Here is an 18,554-nt window from a genome sequence, read left to right on the forward strand (position 1 = left end):
TGCCGAGCATCGTCAAGTCCGCAGTAAGGTAGCACCTTCCACCTACCCCCGTCGCCTTGTCACCACTACGGACGACACACTGTTCGGCAAGCAAGTGACTAGCCAAACCGAAACTTTACCGCACCTGAAAAGCAATCCTATCGACACGTTCCATCGCAAGTGCGGACGGGATTCTATAACAATGGAACACAACACATAACCTCACAAGCCACTACTACCAGGCTCAGAGACAGGTGCAGGTAACCAAGAGTTCAAAGCCACACAGGCCCAATTGATGACATTGACCCTCGATCTCAGGCTTCTCTACATAAAATCCTCCTCTACGCTTAGATCAACCTCCTCAACGGTGACAATAGTCTCGTCTTCGGCAGAAGTGGCTGGACTGACAGTGGATCTGGCATCGGCATCATCTTCCGCGTCGTCACCGAATTCCTCATCGCCCTTCCAGTCGGCATCGCGCTCGTACATGTCGCAAAGGTATTTGGGCTCTTGGCCTTGCTGGCGCCTTCCAAGCGCGCGCGGTGCACCGCGACTGGACACCGTTATCGTCGGGCGAGGTTCGCTGACACCACCCGTTGCCGGCGTATAGCACGTCCGCTGCGGCCCTGATAATACTTTTAACATCCCCTTCTGCCATGTCATCCCCGATGTCTCCAAGGGCCAGGACGGCTGGATGGTTTGCATCGGGATGGGGAGTAGGCGGGCCATGGTCCTCTGCCGGGCCCTTCACGCCGGGAACATGTCCAGAAAGAGGCACCTGCTGTGCTCCATGGTGAAGAACAGCGACATGATGGTCCATCATGTCCTGGTACCTTATGCTGCAGGAAGTCGCTTAGGTCGGAAGGCTGCTCACCATCGGCTGTATCGTCCTCCTGGAGGTTGTTTTTGGCGCGAGCTTTTTGCCTTTTTCTTGCTCTTACTCTCGGGCTGGGTCCACAGCTCACCTTCTTGCCTGGCATCAGCTTGCCGCCAGCAACACCAGAGTGGTAATACTCCCGGATGTTGACCAGAGTGATATTCCTGATTCCCGAATTGGTTTTTGGTATCCTTATTTCTGGGTGAGCTGGCCTACAACCCGCACGATACAGTCATGATGATACTCATCCATCCACCCCAACTCATTGACTGCATCGCAGCATTGAGATGCTCGCCCTTTAAATTACCGATGAAATATTCCCCCCAAACTTCCGTTCGTTCTTCTGGTCTTACGCTCTTCGATATAGGTGATATCGTAGATGTAGTTGTTGAGGATCAAGCTGTTGGCGCCGAGGCGGTGGTTGGGTGATACCTCGGGGATTACATAGCCGATTCTTAGGTGGTCGAATTTTTTGAGGACTTTGGATAATCTGTTTTTGATGGTTTCTTCCTCGGCGTCTTCAGAGGAGGGAACGATGCGGTTATCTCGAGTAACCATTATAGCCGAAACAGCAGCCATCATCTCAGCCCCAACCGCAGCAACAACCACAGTCCGCCATGTCGGCGTCTACTGCTGCCTCTGCGCGAGGAGCGGGATAAGGAGAATATGATGGGATACGAGAAACTTCAGCACCTGAAACGGGGACAGCTGAAGTAGCAAGACGAGAAACCGAGCGCGTTCAGCTGGGGGATGACCTTGAGCAGGTTCTGGTACTGGGCGAGTGAGAGAGAGATGCCCTGGTGTGTGTGTTGGTTGAGTGGTGACAGCGTAATAGCCATAGTAACGTCAGGAATGCCAGGCCGGCGAGAACAACGGTTTTAAGGCGTCTGCTTCGTATTGTGGGAAGAGCGGACGTCCGGCGCCGGAAGAGCGGCGGAGTCGACGACTTCCGTGGACTCTGGGTACACGCTGGTCCACCGTGACTTGGTCGGTTGTCCTATCTTCTGTTGGGAGCCTTTGGTGAGGTGATTAAGAGCGTTATCAGTCTGTCTTACTCCCTGGTCAACGGGCTGGATTGTTTTTTCCCTCGCCATCTTCAGAAGAAGTTCCCTTCGTTCCATCAATTTTTGCAGCTTCTTCTTCAGCTGGTGTTTCCTTCTCCACAACCAGGAAGGATTCGGTTGATGATGTTGCCCAGGTAAACGACTATGACTTGTTCCTCTTGATCTGTATGTCGAGGGGGTGTTGGATCATTTGGCAATGGCGAGGGAATTCTGTGAACGGGTACAAGTAGGTACTTCTGGCAGCGGACCGCCAGCACGACGACTTGACCTTGAAGTCTTGGAAGCCTTCTATGACGGCACAGCGTAGGTTAACCACGGTTCGTCGTCGGTCATGTTTTTTTTAATTTGGTAGATAGGTGTATATATTCGTGATATGGGTTCGCTAGTGGCTTCTTATTAAGCCTCCACTCCTCTAAAATCAGTAGGGTTTGGTGACTTTGTTTGGCGAGGTGGTACTTCATATTGCCCTCATAAAGGGTGTATATTGGGGCTGCATATGGTTCAACCCATCGGGTCTTGACAACATCGAAGGCGCTTGGGCACCGGTGAATGCCTCTTTTCTCACAGAAAGCTCAGCAGCCCTCGCTCCAACATCACGGTAGTATTGAAACCCCTTAAACGCAGGACCACCGCAGATACTTCGAAGGAAAGCCAGCTCTCTCGGGCCCTTGACATTATTTATGGCTTGGGTCGTCGAGCTCAAACCAACACTCGCCGCTGGCAAAATAGCCTCCGGCACAGAAGCCCAAGTTATTCGGCTCCGTTGTGCGTGATGAATCTCTTGGGCTCCAATCCACTTGGACCTTCCCATACATCCAGAGCCGCCCGGGGGCAGCTTCTCTCCAGCTCTATGTTGCCGAAGTATGGAGGTTGCTTTTCGGGATCCTCGTTGTGTAGGTTGAAGAGCTCCTCGAGAGCTTCCAGCTGGATTCGGTAACCGTCCGGAATCTTAACCTTTACCTCGATGGGTCCACGAACGTAACGTACCGGTCGGCAGACGCCCGGGAAAAGACGTTGCATCGTCGGGCAGGTACTCCCTCGGATCTTCCTTGGGGAGATCTTTGTGAACCTGGATACCAAAGTACCCATTGCGAAATCAGGTTCAAAGTTGCAGACGCTCTCTTAGAAGCGTTTCGGAGTGTCATACCGGGTTTTGAATGCCGTATGGGGCGCAGAGGACTCAACCGTCAAGCGTCAACCCGGTCACTTTGTCTCGACAGGACGGGAAGGAGGTCAAAGTAATGCAATCTGACCCTGCTCTGCTTGGAGGTCAGGGATGCAGAAAGAGATACCGAAAAGTTCAAGACTGGAAAGAGGTGGAGGACTTTGACGCCTGTTCGTCGATGTAAGGTTTCCACAGGCCATGACGCGAGGACGCAGTCTCTTGTTAAAAGAATGTGACGTTATATAAAGAACTCGTGAAATGATATGGCCGGGCTGCGTGAACATGTTCTCGTCCTGGAGAACGCCGTGTACGACTCGTCTTGATGTGCGTTCCGTTCTATGATATGTCTCTTGGTCTGACTGTGGTTGTCGATTAGTGAGTGATTAATCGTGCATTGGATAGAGAAAAGGAAAGGGGGTGACATACGGGCAATATCATGAATGTATCCATGGAGTATTATGGTCTCTGGAACTGTTGGGTTACTGGATGATATCTCCCCAGTCAAACGACCGGCCTTCAAGTACTCAATCGGGCGCTTTGCTCACGGAATTCTTTCTGCCAGGCGGAGGGTTTCGGCAACGGCTTCAGTCAGCTTGTAGAGCGTTGACTTTACACCCCTCGCGCAGCCATCGTTTGGTTGTCTTCGAGTGTTCTTGGGTTGGCTTCTGGGTCAGTGGTTGGGAGCACCAAAAAGCGGTTGGCTTTGGAATTTGAGAGAAAACAGATCGCGAAAAGGGGGCTCGTCGGAGTTGGTGTACATTGGAAAGGTAAAGCTATGACTGAAGAGGGCGTGTTGCTGGATTGAGAGCGAACAGGAGCACGTGGTCTTTCCATCGTGCGCTTCGGCGTCGGCTCGTTGGATGCGCGATGGTCGACATCTTGCCCTCGCGTGGGGAGAAGATCGTGATTCGGGGATGCGATAGAACTTGCGAGCTTCGGGTTGAGGGAAGTGGTTGAGTTGGCCAAAAGACGGGCTGTGTCGGAAATGGTCAACACGAGCGTCAGAAGAGAATGCGCATGTGGAAGTTAGGAGCGATGAACTGCGTGGAACACGAAAATTATTGAAAATCTTCCCGCGACAAAGAGTGCCGCCGGCAGGAGGCAGAAAGGCTGAATCTGCAAGGCTCCTTCCCAATGTCTTGGACATTGCAGGAACGACTGCACTGCAAAAAAGACGCGAACCCGGCAACACCCAATCCATTTTTGGACAACAACCTCCGCTCGCCCATCCAACCTCTCCACTGTGTTTTTGGTGGAAGATCTTTACGCCGTCCGGGAAGATCTATCGATGTCCAACCTCTTTCTCTTGGCGCGCTTTTTCAATCCTCTCCCAATAGTTCGCGACTTCGCGCGTCATTCGCCGCCCAAACCGCAACCCGTGGCGCTATATCGTCCTCCTTCATCAGCGACGGACCAGGGGAGCTGAAGAATATGCCGGTATGAACGTCAGGCTCAGGCCCATCGGCGTCGGCGGCATCCTCGTCTTACGGCAGTCCGATTGGTGTCTCAGGGATACTGGGTATTCTAGTAGCCCATTGACGTCGATTCCAAAGTCTTTGACAAGGAGTCGCACAAGTTCCTGCCCCTTCAGACAGTCCATATCACCGACACTGACGGATTTAGGAAGGCTTTTGCTATGGCATCGAACTTCTTGCAAAAGGAAGCGTTCCACAGAGTAAACCTCTTCTCGATTGGAGTGTCGTTTCCGTTGTCTTCAACCTCGATAATCTGATATCTACGGGCGTGAGCGTAGGCTGGTGCGCTGCACGGCATATACGTCATTGTCGCAGTAGTGCCAGGTGCCGATAGCTCCTTTCCGGAGGTTTGCCACCCCGTTCTTATGATTCTATTGAGCAATACATGAGACTATGTCTACATTTCGAGGATAGAAAGGCTCTGACCGGGGCTAATATTGCCAGTGTCCGAAATACGAACGAGTGATACGCAGGGCTCCGGTCGAGGGCGGGATGCAAAAGCCTGGCCTGAGGGTCGGATGCTGAAGTCTCCAGATACAGAACAATGTTCTTCAACATGCAGGACGGGCTTCGGATTCGACTATCCAAGTGACTTAAAAAGAGGTATTGGTGCCAAAAGGTGAAATAACGAGCGATGGGGGCTCTCGTGGAGTAGGTACCCTTGTTGACACAAACCCAAGCTGAGTGACATTCCCCACCACAAAACATGCAGTTCTTCGGGCTCTCCCTGGTGATGAGGCGAGTGGCGTATTGCTCGTCTGAGTCTGGCTTGGGGATTCTAAGGTCCTTTCCTTTCCAACCAATCGCGCGTCTGAAACGGATCATCACACGATTGGTAAGGATACGTCCCACCTTCAAGCGTCGGATCTCAAAATCGGCACACTCCGCGAGTCTGGAAAAGAAGTTAGTATGCTAACCGGCGGTGATAAGGCCCTTTTCCAAATCCTTCTTTTGCATGCGATCCTTTTTACGACTTCTTTTACGAATTTTTCGATCCTACTAGGTTGATTCTCACTACCTCTCAAAACTTACTGGATGACGGCGGCGGTGATCTCCTCCAGAGTGTCCCCGAAGTGAGCTGGTAAACGGCCCCAGGTACCTTCGCGGGTGGCTTTCGATCTGGATTCTGTAGCTGGAAGTTTTCCTGCGTGGTGATGGACGATCGAAACTGCAGCGCTTGTCTCGCGGTAATGATGGGCTTTTTGACGGCCATCTTTGGAGTTCATGCACTCCCAAGATAGCGGGAATGACCAGTTTTTGTTGGCGTTCATGTCAAACTGTTGTTTTGACGTCTTGCCAAAGCCCTCGCCTTCTTCTCAGGCCGCTTGCTCTTCTTTGCAAGCCTCTTCAGCTCGCGATCCGCGTGTTCGCGAACATAGGCTGACTCCCTAGCTATGCTCTTGGTGTATTCGAAAGCCGTGCTGTAGCGGAAGATTGCCTGTAGTTCCTTGAGGAGAAAAGCTTGTTGCCATCTAAGGGGCTCGGGGCAAGCGAGAACGTAATGAAGGACGTAAAGAATATGGCCGCAAGGTTGTCCGTTGGCAACGTCGCCAGATGGTGAACTGGCTGGTTGTTGAGGACTTGAGGGTGAGGAGGTAATGAAGGTAGTTGTTGAGGATGAAGAGAGGATGGTTTCATCTGATGGTGGCTGATGGAGACATGGTATATATATCGGACGGTGTCTTATGTGCATATCGTTGACGCGATCAGCCCTTCGTCCTATATACTGTAGTTCTGTCTTGAAGGTAGGTGAAATGTTGGTAAGTACTAAAACTCTTCGATACCTTCTCTCCTTGTATAGGCGGACGGAGCTGAGGTATTTATGCTTTGATTCAATGAAGACAAAGCTGACTGTTTACTATGATTGCGTTCTCCCTTTATACGTCCACCAAGGTTGTGACTGAAGTTGAGTCATACCAGGGCAGAAAGGGCAAATAGTCCACTCATAAGTATATCACGCAAGAGTACCTCTGAAGTATAAAAACGGATGACAGTTGCGTAGCTATTGAACCTAAAGGTTGCTTTTACCATAGGAAAAAAGCAATGGAATGGGGATTGTCTGCAGGATGCTCATAACATGCTTGCTCAAACTAGTCATCTCCTAGCCCCGTCACAATGGCGCCGATAGCGTCCTGCCAAACAGCAGTTGCCAACTCCACAATAGCTTGCGATGGTGCAATACATATAATATACAATGGGGGGCTACAGCCAGCACATTGGTTTGCCATCGGGTTTTCCATTTGGTTCCTCTTCGGTTTCATCGAATTTACACGTGCATCACACTCGAAAATTTGGACGACTACCTTCTATGGTGGAAGAGAATGGGCCGGATATCTCTACATCACAACGAATGCAGAAGAAGCTTACCGAGCTATAACAAACTACACGCAACTTAGACTTAGTTGTGAGATGAAAGAAAGTCTTGTGCCTTGTACCTTCAAGGTAAGTGCTACCTGAGTGAGCAACTGAGCAACTTTGCTCCTCTTTGCTCTCTTTGGTGCTTATCTTGTCTTGTCTTTTCCATATCGACTCTGATGATAGAGAACCCCTGAATTTGGTATCCTACCTGCCCCCCCACGAAGAATGATCATCTCCGACGATCGTTCGTCGTTTCTAAATACATGCAATTGCTCCTTGTTACGATCCAATAAGGGATCACTTATGTAAGCAGCTAGGTAGACCAATCAGGGCCGCGCCGGGTGGCCGAGAATAGCCTCACCGGCGCAGCGGCGCACACTGAAGGACCAGTATATAAAGAAGGCCTTCCCAGGCCTTCTGTCTACTGGGCTCTTCAGCAAGCAATAGCTTTCACAATCGACCAGTACCTTTTGGCTACTACTACCGTTGATCATATTCCCAGCGATATACTCCTGTGCTTGTAACGGTTCGTCACACTCCTGTCCAGTGATTGAACCGATAAGCCCCATGCTCTTCCAGATGAATGTCCTTCAAAGTCATCGCGCCAGCCTCCTGTCTCGAAATCATCGCAGTGAAGTACTCATCGCGGTGAAACTCATTGCGTTAACCTCCTGTCCCTAAATTATTGCAGTTAAGTCCCGTGTCTATCCTCGGTCAATTGCCTACCTACCGTAGGTATCGGAACTGTTATTCGTCTTTTCCTCCTTTAGACCAATCCACTTCTCGAAGCCTTTCTAGGGACCGGTCTTCGAGCTCAGCGGGATTGCTGCCGGATGGCAGCTGTGGAGCTGCCTCCATGGTTTCGACGCTGTGAGTAAGAGGGGGCTGGTCGATGGGAGGAGGAGAATATACTACTAGCATCGCTGTGAGTTGTGAAACCTTTTCTAGGATGAAAAGGTGCATCTCTTTGCTCCGTTGCGACGGGATATCGAAGCGTGTGTTGGTCAGCCGGTAGTATTTAAGGTACAACTCTCTGATAGTTAACGTCCATTCGAGGTTTGTGCCGATGATGGGGATCTTTGACATCAGCTGTTTCGCCAGATTTTCCAGCTGCGCCTCGATGTCGCGGGACTAGTGCGAGGGGGGGGGGACATGATAGGTGATGTTGACCAAAAAAAAAAAAAAAAAGTGGACGGAGAATGGGATGGAATGTAGGCAAACCTACCTACGCCGCGGTCGATAATGGCTGATCTCCTCAAACATATAGAAAAAAAGGACCCGACACTTATCGAACTCATCTCCCTATCAGTAATGCTCATGCTTCCTCTTTTCCACTGCTATAGCCCTGTAAGCTGTGCGACCTCGATGATTTTTCGGACACATGGGACCAGATGGCTATCAACGAAATCATCAATGATGATCAGGCCAAGGTCAACAAGCTCAAGGACAAGGCCGCATGGTAGATTTTCTTGTTCCATCGCCATCTCCCGGTGTTACGCGATGAAGTGATGCGTAACCGTAATGACAGCAGGACTGACAATGAGTATCAGTTAGTACTGCTGGGAGCCTCTACCTGGAACCTCACACAGCGATCACAAGTGACTGTGCAAGATATAATAGGTAGATGATTGATTGATAGCTACCTCTAGGATTGACGCCAAGGCGACAGCGAGGCAGAGCCTCTTATACTGGCATGACATGAGCCTGCCTCTCAGGGAGGGCAGACCTGATCATGTCATGACCAGTTCTGGTGAGGTGGGTCAACCATGATCCATGACGACGGGAACCATAGCACCCAGAATATGAGTATATCTTGACAAAAGAAGAGGCTACCTAGGCTTGCTTAAACCACGGCTTGGTTGGGCTGTTGAAGATTGTTGAGCCTGTGTTGCAGGAATCTCGGGAGGAGGGGGTAAATGTCATCAATATTGGAGCGCGCATACCCGCCCACGAAGGCCAGTCGATAGCTTCGTCAACCAAGGATGAGAGATTACCTTACTAACGCTCTCTGCCACCGGCAAGATGCGTTGTGGCCTGGGTCTAGGGTCCTGGGCTGGGTGTATTCCTGAGAAAATGTTTAGAAGACTTGCTTAGGAGCAGCAGACACATAAACAACCTTCACAAACTCCCCCTCGTCCCTAACCAGAGGCCCATCCTCCCTAAACCACCTAACCCCAAGCTCCCATCCCTTATCATCCCTCTCAACCCCATGCAATTCCCCCGTCGGCACTAGCATTAACGAGGCTAGCCTCGGTGTTTCGGGCAGGTTCACAACGTCTTCAATAAACCCCTCAATGTGTGGGACGCATTGTGCTACGGCGGCATTGCCATGAATGAGCCAGATTCGGGGGAGGAGCTCGAAGAAGGGGAAGTTGACTTTACGGGTCTACCCTCGTCGGGTTCGTTATCAACTCTATCCGACGCTTCGGCTATATCCAACATTCCGGCCCTGTCCTCATGTCATCTTCAGCCAACAAACGGACGAAGGGTAGACGAACATGTGCTGCCCGGGTGTACGGGTATTGGCGTTACCAATTCCAAGAGGAATCGGAAGGGTGAACTGGAAGTGGTTCTGTGCCAAATGGTTGGGGTAGAGCGCAGGGTCGTCCGGGCGGATTAGAGCCGTTGAGCGCGAGTTTTGAACCGAGCGGAGGCGTGAAGGAAGGGTGCGCAGCTGGGTGGTTAGAATGCCCTGGCTCTACCTTTGCGTCAATGTCAGTCACCACCCGCGCGGCTGGTTCTTGTTCGACTACAAAGGATAACGACGGCCAGTGCCGCCACCCCCGCAACGGCATTCTTCTACTCAAGGAGGTTAAGACAGCCCTCGACCATGTGGCTTTGGTTATTGTCCCAAATGTTGAGGGTGATGCAAGCGAGAAAGCGTTATCACCGCCGCTGACCTAACTAACGCTACTAGTACTACCGCCTATTAGTCCGAATTCGATAAAGTCAAAACAGAGAACGGAGGGAAACGCCAGACGCGGACCAAGTTGAAGCAGAAGAAGGACATTGTGGAGAAAGAACTGGTGAGGCTGGAGAGAAAGCTCTTTTCCGTAATTGCTCGACTAATCTGCAGAGTGGTTTAAAGGGGCCTGCCGTTAAGGGATGAGATGAAAGGTCGACGTTGAAGACTCGGTGTAAATTTCGGAGGTATAGCTTGACAACATGATATTTTCATTGTCATCGAAGAAAGAGATCCCGTCCATTTGATATTTCATCCACTTTCCTCTAATCATATGAAGCGATTTCCAGGTAGTAATGCTTTTCTCCAGATGATCAGCTTTGGGGGAAGTTAGCTGCTTTAAACCAGATGCCCATGGCGTATACCTTTGGTCCTTTTACACACCTGAAAACATCCTACGACATCGGCGACAACACTTGGACCGGTGCCACGTTCGACAATTGGACCGACATGCTTAAACAATTTCCCGCGTGCTTTACGAACCCCCAGTACGGACACATCCTAACGGCACTGAGTCAAACTTGAAGACTCAGTAGCGTGAGAGGTGCCTGGCCCGGAAGATATAATAATGAAATATCGTAAGTGTAAAGAATGTCCGCCCTCAATGAGAATAACTGTAAAAATGACGCAAATCGAAAGTGTGCCGTGTGTTCCTCCATGCCTCGCTGTGTTCCTCTATGGGTGTTCGATGTAAGTGAGAAAACATATGTAGATATGCTTGACCATGGTGTAAAAACTCGAGTCTGAATCCCATCACAACTGCAAAATTCCGGTCGGAATGAGAAGCCGTACCAAGGGTTCCGGCCAGCTATGGGCGCTTTCTCCTGGGGATGGTGAAGGTCGCCTGCGCTCCTGTTCCATTCCATGCTGAGAAAGTCGTTCATACGGTAACAGCGATACTGTCGAGTGGCGGGTGCTTGGGCTGCTGAGAAGCAGATCGCTGCTGGCCTCTACGTTTCTCTGCTTGCTCGGGTCCAGCACATGGTCCCCACCGCGTAAGTTCCTTTCCTGTCTTTGTTTTGGTGACAAAGGACAGGATGCTGACTGGTTTTAGCGCCGATGTCATGGCGTACATGGACACCGGCGTGGCCGGCGACATGGAGGCGGCGGCCTCCTCCTTCGGCGCCATGGAAGAGGGGGTCGTCGTCCTCCGCGAGCGCTTCGCTCTTCCGAAGAGATCGTCGAAGTAGCCATAATGAGGCTCTCGACTCCGAAGTGACCAGAAGATACAGTGGAAAAGTGATTCTAAGGCCAAACAAAGAGAACGACCCTGGATCTCGTCTTTCGGAGGTGGAATGGGGAAGTGCGCGAGAAGGGGTGTGTGAGTGAGGGTAAAGCCGTCCGTGATTATTTTCCGCATGCCTTCGGGAATACCTTTAGCACCGGGATCACCGACTTTCAGGTGGTGGCAGTGTCGATTGATAGGTACGGGCACGTATACCTTCCTGGACACCGGTATCGGAGCCAATATAAATACAATCCGGATGGCCATCCTTTTCGAAGACAAGGCAGTACCTCTAGACACCCCAAATATTTCCACGGATATCTGAAGGAGCGGGGAGGGACTTGAACCAAGACGAGGCAGGCAGAACGAAAGACCTGAAAATATCTTCCTCCGCCACCGCCGCTGCCGCGTCAATGTTAGCAAGTCAGTTGGTGTCTTGCGCCCAATTACCAGGGAGGAGCTCACCCTGAAAGCGTATGGGGTCATGGCCGCTTATTACTTGCGCAACGCATCTGGGTTTCGGTCCGACCGTTTGCGGAGCTTTTCGTGCCTCCGAGTATTGGCCTGGCCATCGTTATAGAGTTCCTTCCTTTGTATAACGGTGAGGGTAGTTATGGCGCCTCGGACCGTCTCCGTCAGGCAGTTGTGGCTACACAAGCCCGATCAAGGGAGTTGGTTGACTGGCCAACTATAAAGGGCCAAAAGACAAGGAAGCGGTGGTGACCGGGCGAGAGACAGGCGCAGGGTCAAGTTCTACTCACTGGCATCAACTGGTTAACTCTCCAGATCCTGGAGTTGGAGAATACCTTCACCACCACTCTGCACCCAAGCAACTTGCAGAGTCTAATCTGCATCGTTCATGAAGGCGCCCTGGAGGTGATCATGCAAGGCGTTCCCGTCTTTATCATTGGCCGTGGTAGCCAGTGGACCAAATACCTAATTTCGACAAAGTAAGAACAGAACTGAACGCCATTCAGGGAAACAGAGTGTATAGCATCACCAATACGTACACCACACATCCCAATCGCGATGCTTGGTTGATGCATTTCATCAGTATCGATTCCTCAAGAATCCGACAGTCATGGCATATCAACAGGGCGTCGACAATGACGTGGTTTAGAGGAAGAAGAAGTGTAGGAAGGCCCCTCTCGTGTGGTGGACTTCACCACCCTATGTTTCGGCTCAAAGAAGGTATCTTCGTCCCCATGAGTCGAACTTGCAGCAAGTGGGCACTCGCGGAGGAAGTAATTCACGCTATCCGGGAGAGGAGCGAGGTCAACCCAAGCTGGGGTAGAGATGGGACTTAACCACTCCTGGTATTCATCTGCCCAGTACTTGTCTTCCTCGAGGTGCAAGAGAGGATCCTAATCTCTGACTGTCTCGATTCCGTAGCTCGCTCGTGAGATGCGGGCATCAACCTTGACGGAGAGGTCACCAAGACCTCTCAAGGCCAAAGCGTGAAGAACCGCGCCACGACAAATAGACGTCCAACTGTGGAATCATCATTAGCAACTTATCGCTGTGGAAGGTTGAATACATGACTAAGGTACTCACGGCTCCGCGCCTCTTGCTTGCAAAACCTCTCTTCAGATTACTGGACAGTCCTGCCAAAGCACTGAAAAGGGAAGATAAACGACGCCCACCGTCTCGGCTTGGCTTCTATCTCTTTCTGAAATGCTTCCCTTGATATTTTAGGGTGATCAGTTGTACATGTTCGAAGGGGTGAGGTTCGGTGCGGCTGGTAGATCCTCTTTTGGATCAAGAGCTTGTCAGGGGATGTGACTGGAGATAGAAGTCAACTTTCCTTGCTGTATAGTGCCAGATAAGTCCAAGAGTTGTTTGCCATCCGGGTATCAATGCATCTGATTGCACTTCATCACGCACCCCAATTGAGGCTTGTGCCTGTGCCGACGTAAATCAAGGGTGGTGTATTAGGTTGGTCGGGCTTTCCTAAGATAAGAAGATATACCGATAGGCGGGTGGATTTGACTAAGAGAATTTAGTGAACGACTTTATGACCTCGATGGTCGGAGCGTATAACGCGGTGAGAGTATTCAATAGGCTAGGTGTGAAGTTGAACTTTAATTCGGAAATGATTTTATTTAGGAATTCTTCCGATGGTAGGTATTTGAGGAGATGAAGTTACGCCCCCCGGCGTAGGTTACGTAGGCATTATACGCTTTGTAATAAAAGGCTTCTTCTGGATTGTTATTGCTTGTATTGGCTTGCTGGTCGAGTACGAAGGCTTCTTCCGGATTGTTACCGCTTGTATTGGCTGGCTGGTCGGGTATGGCGATGGCCTTCGCCCTCGCTCTAGTAGCGACGCCCATTGTTCCAATCTATGGATGGGATAACCACCGAGAGAAGACGCGGGCACTGATGGCTCCATGTCCGGATTGAGGTCTTCCGCCTCCGCCGTTGTGAGCCCGGGGTAGGTCGGGTAGCTAGGCTTAGGGAAGGGTGAGGTAGAGTTATAGGCCGCGAGCTCTGAGTCGTAATAGTCTTCGGGGTCGGAAAATTAGGAGACGTACGGCTCCGGACAGGGGTCGTATTCCTGAGCATACCATGAGTCCTGATGTCGAATACGAGAAGTGATAGGAACCCTGGCCGCTGTTGTTTTCTTGTCCGACTTCTTTTTGTGAACAGCCTGCTGAATTTGCTGGATCTGTTGCTGCAGTTCGTGCTGGATTTGCAGCAAACCCTGCGCAAGAGTAATCGGTATCGGAATCTCAATATGGTGGTGGGTAGGGGCTTGAAGCGGTTGGCTGCTTGCACATGGACAAGCCGGAGCTTCGGTGGCCGCAGAAAGACTTTGTCGGGCTAGGCCAATATCCTTGACGGCTTGGGATGGCTGTCGGCGACGAAGTGGTGAGTTGGCTGGTTGTTGTTGTTATTCGGGGCGCGGAGGTGAAGAAGGTGGCTCGTGTTTGATCAAGTCAAACTGTTGGCGCGGGTCAGTGAGCTGGAGAGCTTGCAACGATGACAATGGAAGTAGTTTGATCCGAGCTGTGGTCTAGAGGGTTGTCAGCCGTGGCCCTCAACAAAAGATGGCGAGCGTGTCATTAGCAGGGAGTCCGTGTTGGTGTCAAAGGGGTGACTGGACCTCGTCAGAGGTACTGGTGACAATATCCTGCAAATAACATAACTTCGACACTTTCACTTACCTTGACAATTGCTGAGTCCGTTCAGGCCGCGAGCTCTCCTTCTAGTTGCCAGCGCCATCTTTTGATTGACGACTTCTCGCTGCTTTCTCTTCGGCATTGTTGTTGGCTGTTTGGGCCAAACTGCATGGAGAGCAGGATGGCTGCGGCCAAAATGGTGGATTGAACTGGAGAGGAGACGACCAAAGAATACGATCAAAACCCGAAGGAAGCGACCAAAGGGTGAGATGGGAGAAGAGATGGAGCCAAAGAGTGTTCTTACATTTTTGGCTGGCACACATGGGCAGTATGTGGGTGGAAATGGCACGTTCCGCAATGGTCGGGTTAACACAAGCAGATTGATTTTTCTGGAAAGGAAGAAAGTTAAAGAATCCAACCAGCATGGTGGGCTGGAAACATACACGGGCAGGTGCAGTGCAGCCACATGCATCGTAGCTGCCCTGTGAAAGGCATGATGCTATAACCGTGGCAGGCGTTGCTGACTGAGACGTGTGGAAGGTGCCCTATTTTCCAGCTTTGAGGTATCAGATTGGACGGCACCCTATTCCTCTTCTCTCAACCATGCCGCAATAAATCATCCTTTCCTGCCATCAAGAACCAATCGTTATATGACAACCCGTAGAAGGTACATGGATGTTAGGCGGCGGTGTTACGTGCTGGATTTGCTTCTTCATTAAAACGTACACTGACAAAACAACATCACACGGCATGAACAAAAGAGAGGTGCTGAGTGTGGGAGCAAAGAGAGCGGAGGGTTCAAATAAGATATCTATTGTACAAGAAAAACACAAAACATTTGTTCCAACTTTCCCCCTTCCATGCTTTGGCAATGAAAAACCTAGCTCAAGCCCTCATGACTTCCTTTATCCGTGAGACAACCCAGGCAAGCACCGCCCAAACGCCACGCTCTTTCCTCTCCTCCAACCCAAACCATCCAGAACAATCGCTCTTTCCTTCTCCGCATATAAACCCGGGAACACAAGCAGAAAGACCCCCTCTCCTCCTAACAACCCACCCGCTCACACTTCCTCCTACGCTATACATTTACCACATAGGCCCATTCCAAACAAGACCACCCGGCGGCTTCGGCGGAAACGGCTCACTCGTCTCCCACGCACCCCTCAACTCCCTGAAGAAATGGTTACAACACGGCCTTCCTCCCAACACCTCCTCCACCTCCCGATCCCCCTCCAACGCCTCCGGCACCTTCACACACCTCGGAAACGCAAACTTCCTCTCGAACTTCCAGTACCCCAGCCCTTTCTCCCAGGCTTTCTCCCTCTGGACAGCAAACAGCCTCTCCACCAGGGCGCCATACTGCCCGCAGTGTGACTGGCAGGGCGAGCCGGACTCGGCTCTGCCGCCGAGGTAGAGGGCGACTGCTGTGAGGGTGCCGAGGGAGGGGGTGCGGGCCCGCAAGCGCTCCTGCCAGGAGACCGGCAAGGTGCGGATGCGGGGGAAGGAGAGGAGCGCGAGGAGGGTGCGATGGGCGGGGGAGGAAGGGGAGGGGAGGGGAAGAGGGTAGAGAGTCCAGCGCGTGATGTAGGGCCAGATCTCCAGTTGGAGAGGGGTGGGTCGGGCAGCTCCTGGCGGGGCTGGTGGTCGTGGATGGTGCGGAGCAGGCCGGGGAGGGGGACTGGGACGATGGCGGCTTGGACGGCCGCAGCAGAGGCGATGGGGGCTTGGGCGGCCGGGGCTTGGGCGGCCGAGACAGGAAAAACCGGGGCAGAGACGGGGCTTTGGGCGGCAGGGGTTCCGACGTTGGAGTCGACATCCATGGGGTCTCCGTCGGTTCCGGAAGACCCATCGTCGGTGGGAGTTTGGCCGACGGAAAATCCGAGCTGGATTTGTATGGTTTGCTCAGGAAAGTCATCGTCGCTGTCGTCGACTGCCTCGCCCATCTCAACGTCCTCGTCATCATCGTCATCATCGTCGTCCTCGTCATCCTCGTCGTCAGCCGCGTTGCCGTTGCCGTCCGCCACGCCGTTGCCCTGGTTGTCGTCGGAGAAGATGTCTCCTTCGACGACGGTCGAGTCGTCCTCCCACCTGTCCGCGAGAGAAGGCGGGGCGGAGAAGACAGGCGCCGACAAACCGATGCTTGATCCCGATGCCAGTCTTTGGGCAGCAACGTACGCGGAGCGAGCGGGGGGAGGTTGCGTGCCGATGACCGCGAAAGTACCATTGCGGTTATCGAGAAGGATGGCACCATGGTGAACAGACTGAGTAAAAGAAGGTGTTAGTTGCTTGATTTACTTCTATGGAACAGTATAGCCAGACTGATGACTTCTCAGATCCGTATCAAGATATTTTGAGATAAACTTGACAGTCCCTGAGAGCCTGAAGCTCATGGTCTGGCAGGTAGTAGGATAGTTACTCACATTAAAGTGTGCGCCGAGTTCCACAACAGAAATATGGACCGCGCTGCAGCCCACGACAGGACAGTGCCACGGAAATCTTTGTCCCGAGCGAGGAGCGTAGCCCTGTGGGAAGAGGGCGATCCAGTGATGAACCGTGATGGCCTCCCCGTTTGTTGTGAGAGATAGATAACATGTTAGCAAAATCTGAGTCAGGACGTGAAGGAAAGTATTATTTGAGGTATGGTAGACGTACTCAGGATTCCAGTCCAGTCATGATAGGAAGCTCGGGCATCAAGGGGAGCAGACCCCTCGCCCGCGAGGATTGCTTGCTGATGCAGCCAGAACTCCATCGTGATAGTCAGGCAGGTAGGTAGGTTCCTTGTGAGGGACTAGCCGAGGATGAACAAAAATGAGGGAGAGGTACGCGAGGAGATCTTTTGATGAGCTGTATTGACAGTGAAAGGTATCGCAGTCTTGATGAATCTCAGTGAAGGTTGCAAGCTTCAAGAAGGACGACGTGACTTCTTGAAAAAAAATCTTGGAGACGAAGATCTTGCAAGGTGAGAATCTTACAAAGCGCGACGAGGATGAAGTGAAACTCGAGGGAGAGAAAAAGAGTGCGGGGCATGAACAACAATGGCAGGCAGAAATATATTGTGGGCAAACACTTTCGAATTTGATACCAGTTGCCAGCCAGGTGACCAGGTAATCTAAAGTCTGTGCTGCTCAGGTAGACGGCGTCATTGGTCATCCGAAGCTCTGGGTTTCTTATTCTGGAGGGGGAGCGTCATCGGGAGAGATAGAGGGCAGGTACTCGTATTGTGACGCGTTGGGCTGTGTTTCATCTGGTAATGAGTTGACGAGACTGGGAAACGGAGTTGCTATTTGCTGGATTATTGAATAGGTAAGCAGCCAAGTCTGGATCGAAGCAGCTGGACAATGGTCACTCTTTAATGTGCTCGTGAAACTGGGTACTAGAGGTAACAAAGCTTCTGGTGCTCGGTTGGATTTCTTTGCTCGCTCACGATGCTGTGTATACGTAGAGGTAAGATTCTGGCAAGAATACCTGCCTTGGCTGAGGAAATGAAAAGGGGGAAGAGAACATCCGCAGACAAAAAAGCAAAAGATTGATACTTCTAGGGAGCAGCAAGAAAACGGTATTGATATGTGTGTTTATTGCGGCTCCAGCTCCATTTAGAACAAGCTTTCTACCAGAGAAGATCTACCTCTAGGCGCACTCACCCTTTCCCACACGCACCCAAAGACGAAGCTGCCGGTGGTGGATGCAGCCGTGGAAACGTCCAAACCATTGCCGTCCCCTCAGCCTCATGTTTCCCCAATGCCACCACGCCACCATGGCCCACAGTGTCTGCTCGTCAGCCTGATCAGCCTTGCCGGCCTCGTTCATCTTCACATGCTACGAGACCAAATCCTCCGGTACCCCAACATCCGACCGGAGCTCCTGCAAAACTTTCCAGAACATAAGAAGTTTTACCCACGCTCGAAGAGCATGCGGATTCACAAGTATTGGGCAACTATTTAGGAACGCAATGCCATACAGCCACAGCCTATCCTTGATTGGAGTGACGATCAGCCGTATTCCGAAGACATCACAGATCGCAACTATGTCTACATCCCTGTGCTTGCAAACATGGCAGGTATGTCCCTTCAGGTTCCTCTTTTCGAGAGATGACCCAGACGGAATTAGCGGTGGCTGAAAATCCGTGCGACTGCCTTCCGGTTTGCTTTAACCGAGGTCAATCCGAGGAGGAAATCCGACGCGCTAAGTGCAAATGCAAGGAGTGTGAAAAGAAGGAAGAGTTTGATAACATCAAGGCTATGGCGGACCGGGAGATATAAACAGGCCTGGCCAGTACCTTAGAGGTACAGCGTACTTAAGGTATAGATCCTTGGATGTTCAAAGGGTAAAA

General features: G+C 51.6%; 8 protein-coding genes across 8 annotated transcripts; 2 read left to right on the top strand and 6 right to left on the bottom strand.

Moving 5' to 3' along the window:
• Positions 1–303: 303 nt before the first annotated feature.
• On the bottom strand, positions 304–1,414 carry B0H65DRAFT_439436 (uncharacterized protein; the record flags this gene model as incomplete). Its single annotated transcript, XM_062825415.1, has 3 exons — positions 304–597; positions 813–1,068; positions 1,164–1,414. The coding sequence occupies 3 exons, from the start codon at positions 1,412–1,414 to the stop codon at positions 304–306; spliced, it is 801 nt and encodes a 266-aa protein (XP_062683672.1).
• Positions 1,415–2,475: 1,061 nt separating this feature from the next.
• B0H65DRAFT_454599 (uncharacterized protein) lies at positions 2,476–2,962 on the bottom strand. The gene has a single exon (XM_062826202.1). It carries the CDS (start codon positions 2,938–2,940, stop codon positions 2,671–2,673), a length of 270 nt encoding a protein of 89 aa, XP_062683673.1. The 5' UTR covers positions 2,941–2,962; the 3' UTR covers positions 2,476–2,670.
• Positions 2,963–5,414: 2,452 nt separating this feature from the next.
• Positions 5,415–5,773, bottom strand: B0H65DRAFT_566893 (uncharacterized protein; the record flags this gene model as incomplete). The annotated part of the gene is made up of 2 exons (XM_062830339.1): positions 5,415–5,452; positions 5,593–5,773. The coding sequence occupies 2 exons, from the start codon at positions 5,771–5,773 to the stop codon at positions 5,415–5,417; spliced, it is 219 nt and encodes a 72-aa protein (XP_062683674.1).
• A 3,222-nt stretch (positions 5,774–8,995) lies between these two features.
• On the bottom strand, positions 8,996–9,928 carry B0H65DRAFT_545504 (uncharacterized protein; the record flags this gene model as incomplete). The annotated part of the gene is made up of 3 exons (XM_062829382.1): positions 8,996–9,304; positions 9,398–9,616; positions 9,905–9,928. 3 exons carry the CDS (start codon positions 9,926–9,928, stop codon positions 8,996–8,998), a joined length of 552 nt encoding a protein of 183 aa, XP_062683675.1.
• A 730-nt stretch (positions 9,929–10,658) lies between these two features.
• B0H65DRAFT_545505 (uncharacterized protein) lies at positions 10,659–11,070 on the top strand (the record flags this gene model as incomplete). Its single annotated transcript, XM_062829383.1, has 3 exons — positions 10,659–10,713; positions 10,788–10,875; positions 10,935–11,070. 3 exons carry the CDS (start codon positions 10,659–10,661, stop codon positions 11,068–11,070), a joined length of 279 nt encoding a protein of 92 aa, XP_062683676.1.
• Positions 11,071–11,837: 767 nt separating this feature from the next.
• On the top strand, positions 11,838–12,032 carry B0H65DRAFT_392903 (uncharacterized protein; the record flags this gene model as incomplete). Its single annotated transcript, XM_062823757.1, has 1 exon — positions 11,838–12,032. A coding segment is annotated over one exon (195 nt), but the record flags the coding sequence as incomplete, so codon positions are not given.
• A 1,591-nt stretch (positions 12,033–13,623) lies between these two features.
• On the bottom strand, positions 13,624–14,366 carry B0H65DRAFT_545507 (uncharacterized protein; the record flags this gene model as incomplete). The annotated part of the gene is made up of 2 exons (XM_062829384.1): positions 13,624–13,982; positions 14,270–14,366. 2 exons carry the CDS (start codon positions 14,364–14,366, stop codon positions 13,624–13,626), a joined length of 456 nt encoding a protein of 151 aa, XP_062683678.1.
• A 944-nt stretch (positions 14,367–15,310) lies between these two features.
• Positions 15,311–18,031, bottom strand: B0H65DRAFT_545508 (uncharacterized protein; the record flags this gene model as incomplete). Its single annotated transcript, XM_062829385.1, has 3 exons — positions 15,311–15,820; positions 15,904–16,485; positions 17,882–18,031. 3 exons carry the CDS (start codon positions 18,029–18,031, stop codon positions 15,311–15,313), a joined length of 1,242 nt encoding a protein of 413 aa, XP_062683679.1.
• Between the last annotated feature and the right edge of the window lie 523 nt (positions 18,032–18,554).

Source organism: Neurospora tetraspora (assembly GCF_033439725.1).
Source record: "Neurospora tetraspora strain CBS 560.94 chromosome Unknown B0H65scaffold_2, whole genome shotgun sequence".
Lineage (NCBI taxonomy): Eukaryota > Fungi > Ascomycota > Sordariomycetes > Sordariales > Sordariaceae > Neurospora > Neurospora tetraspora.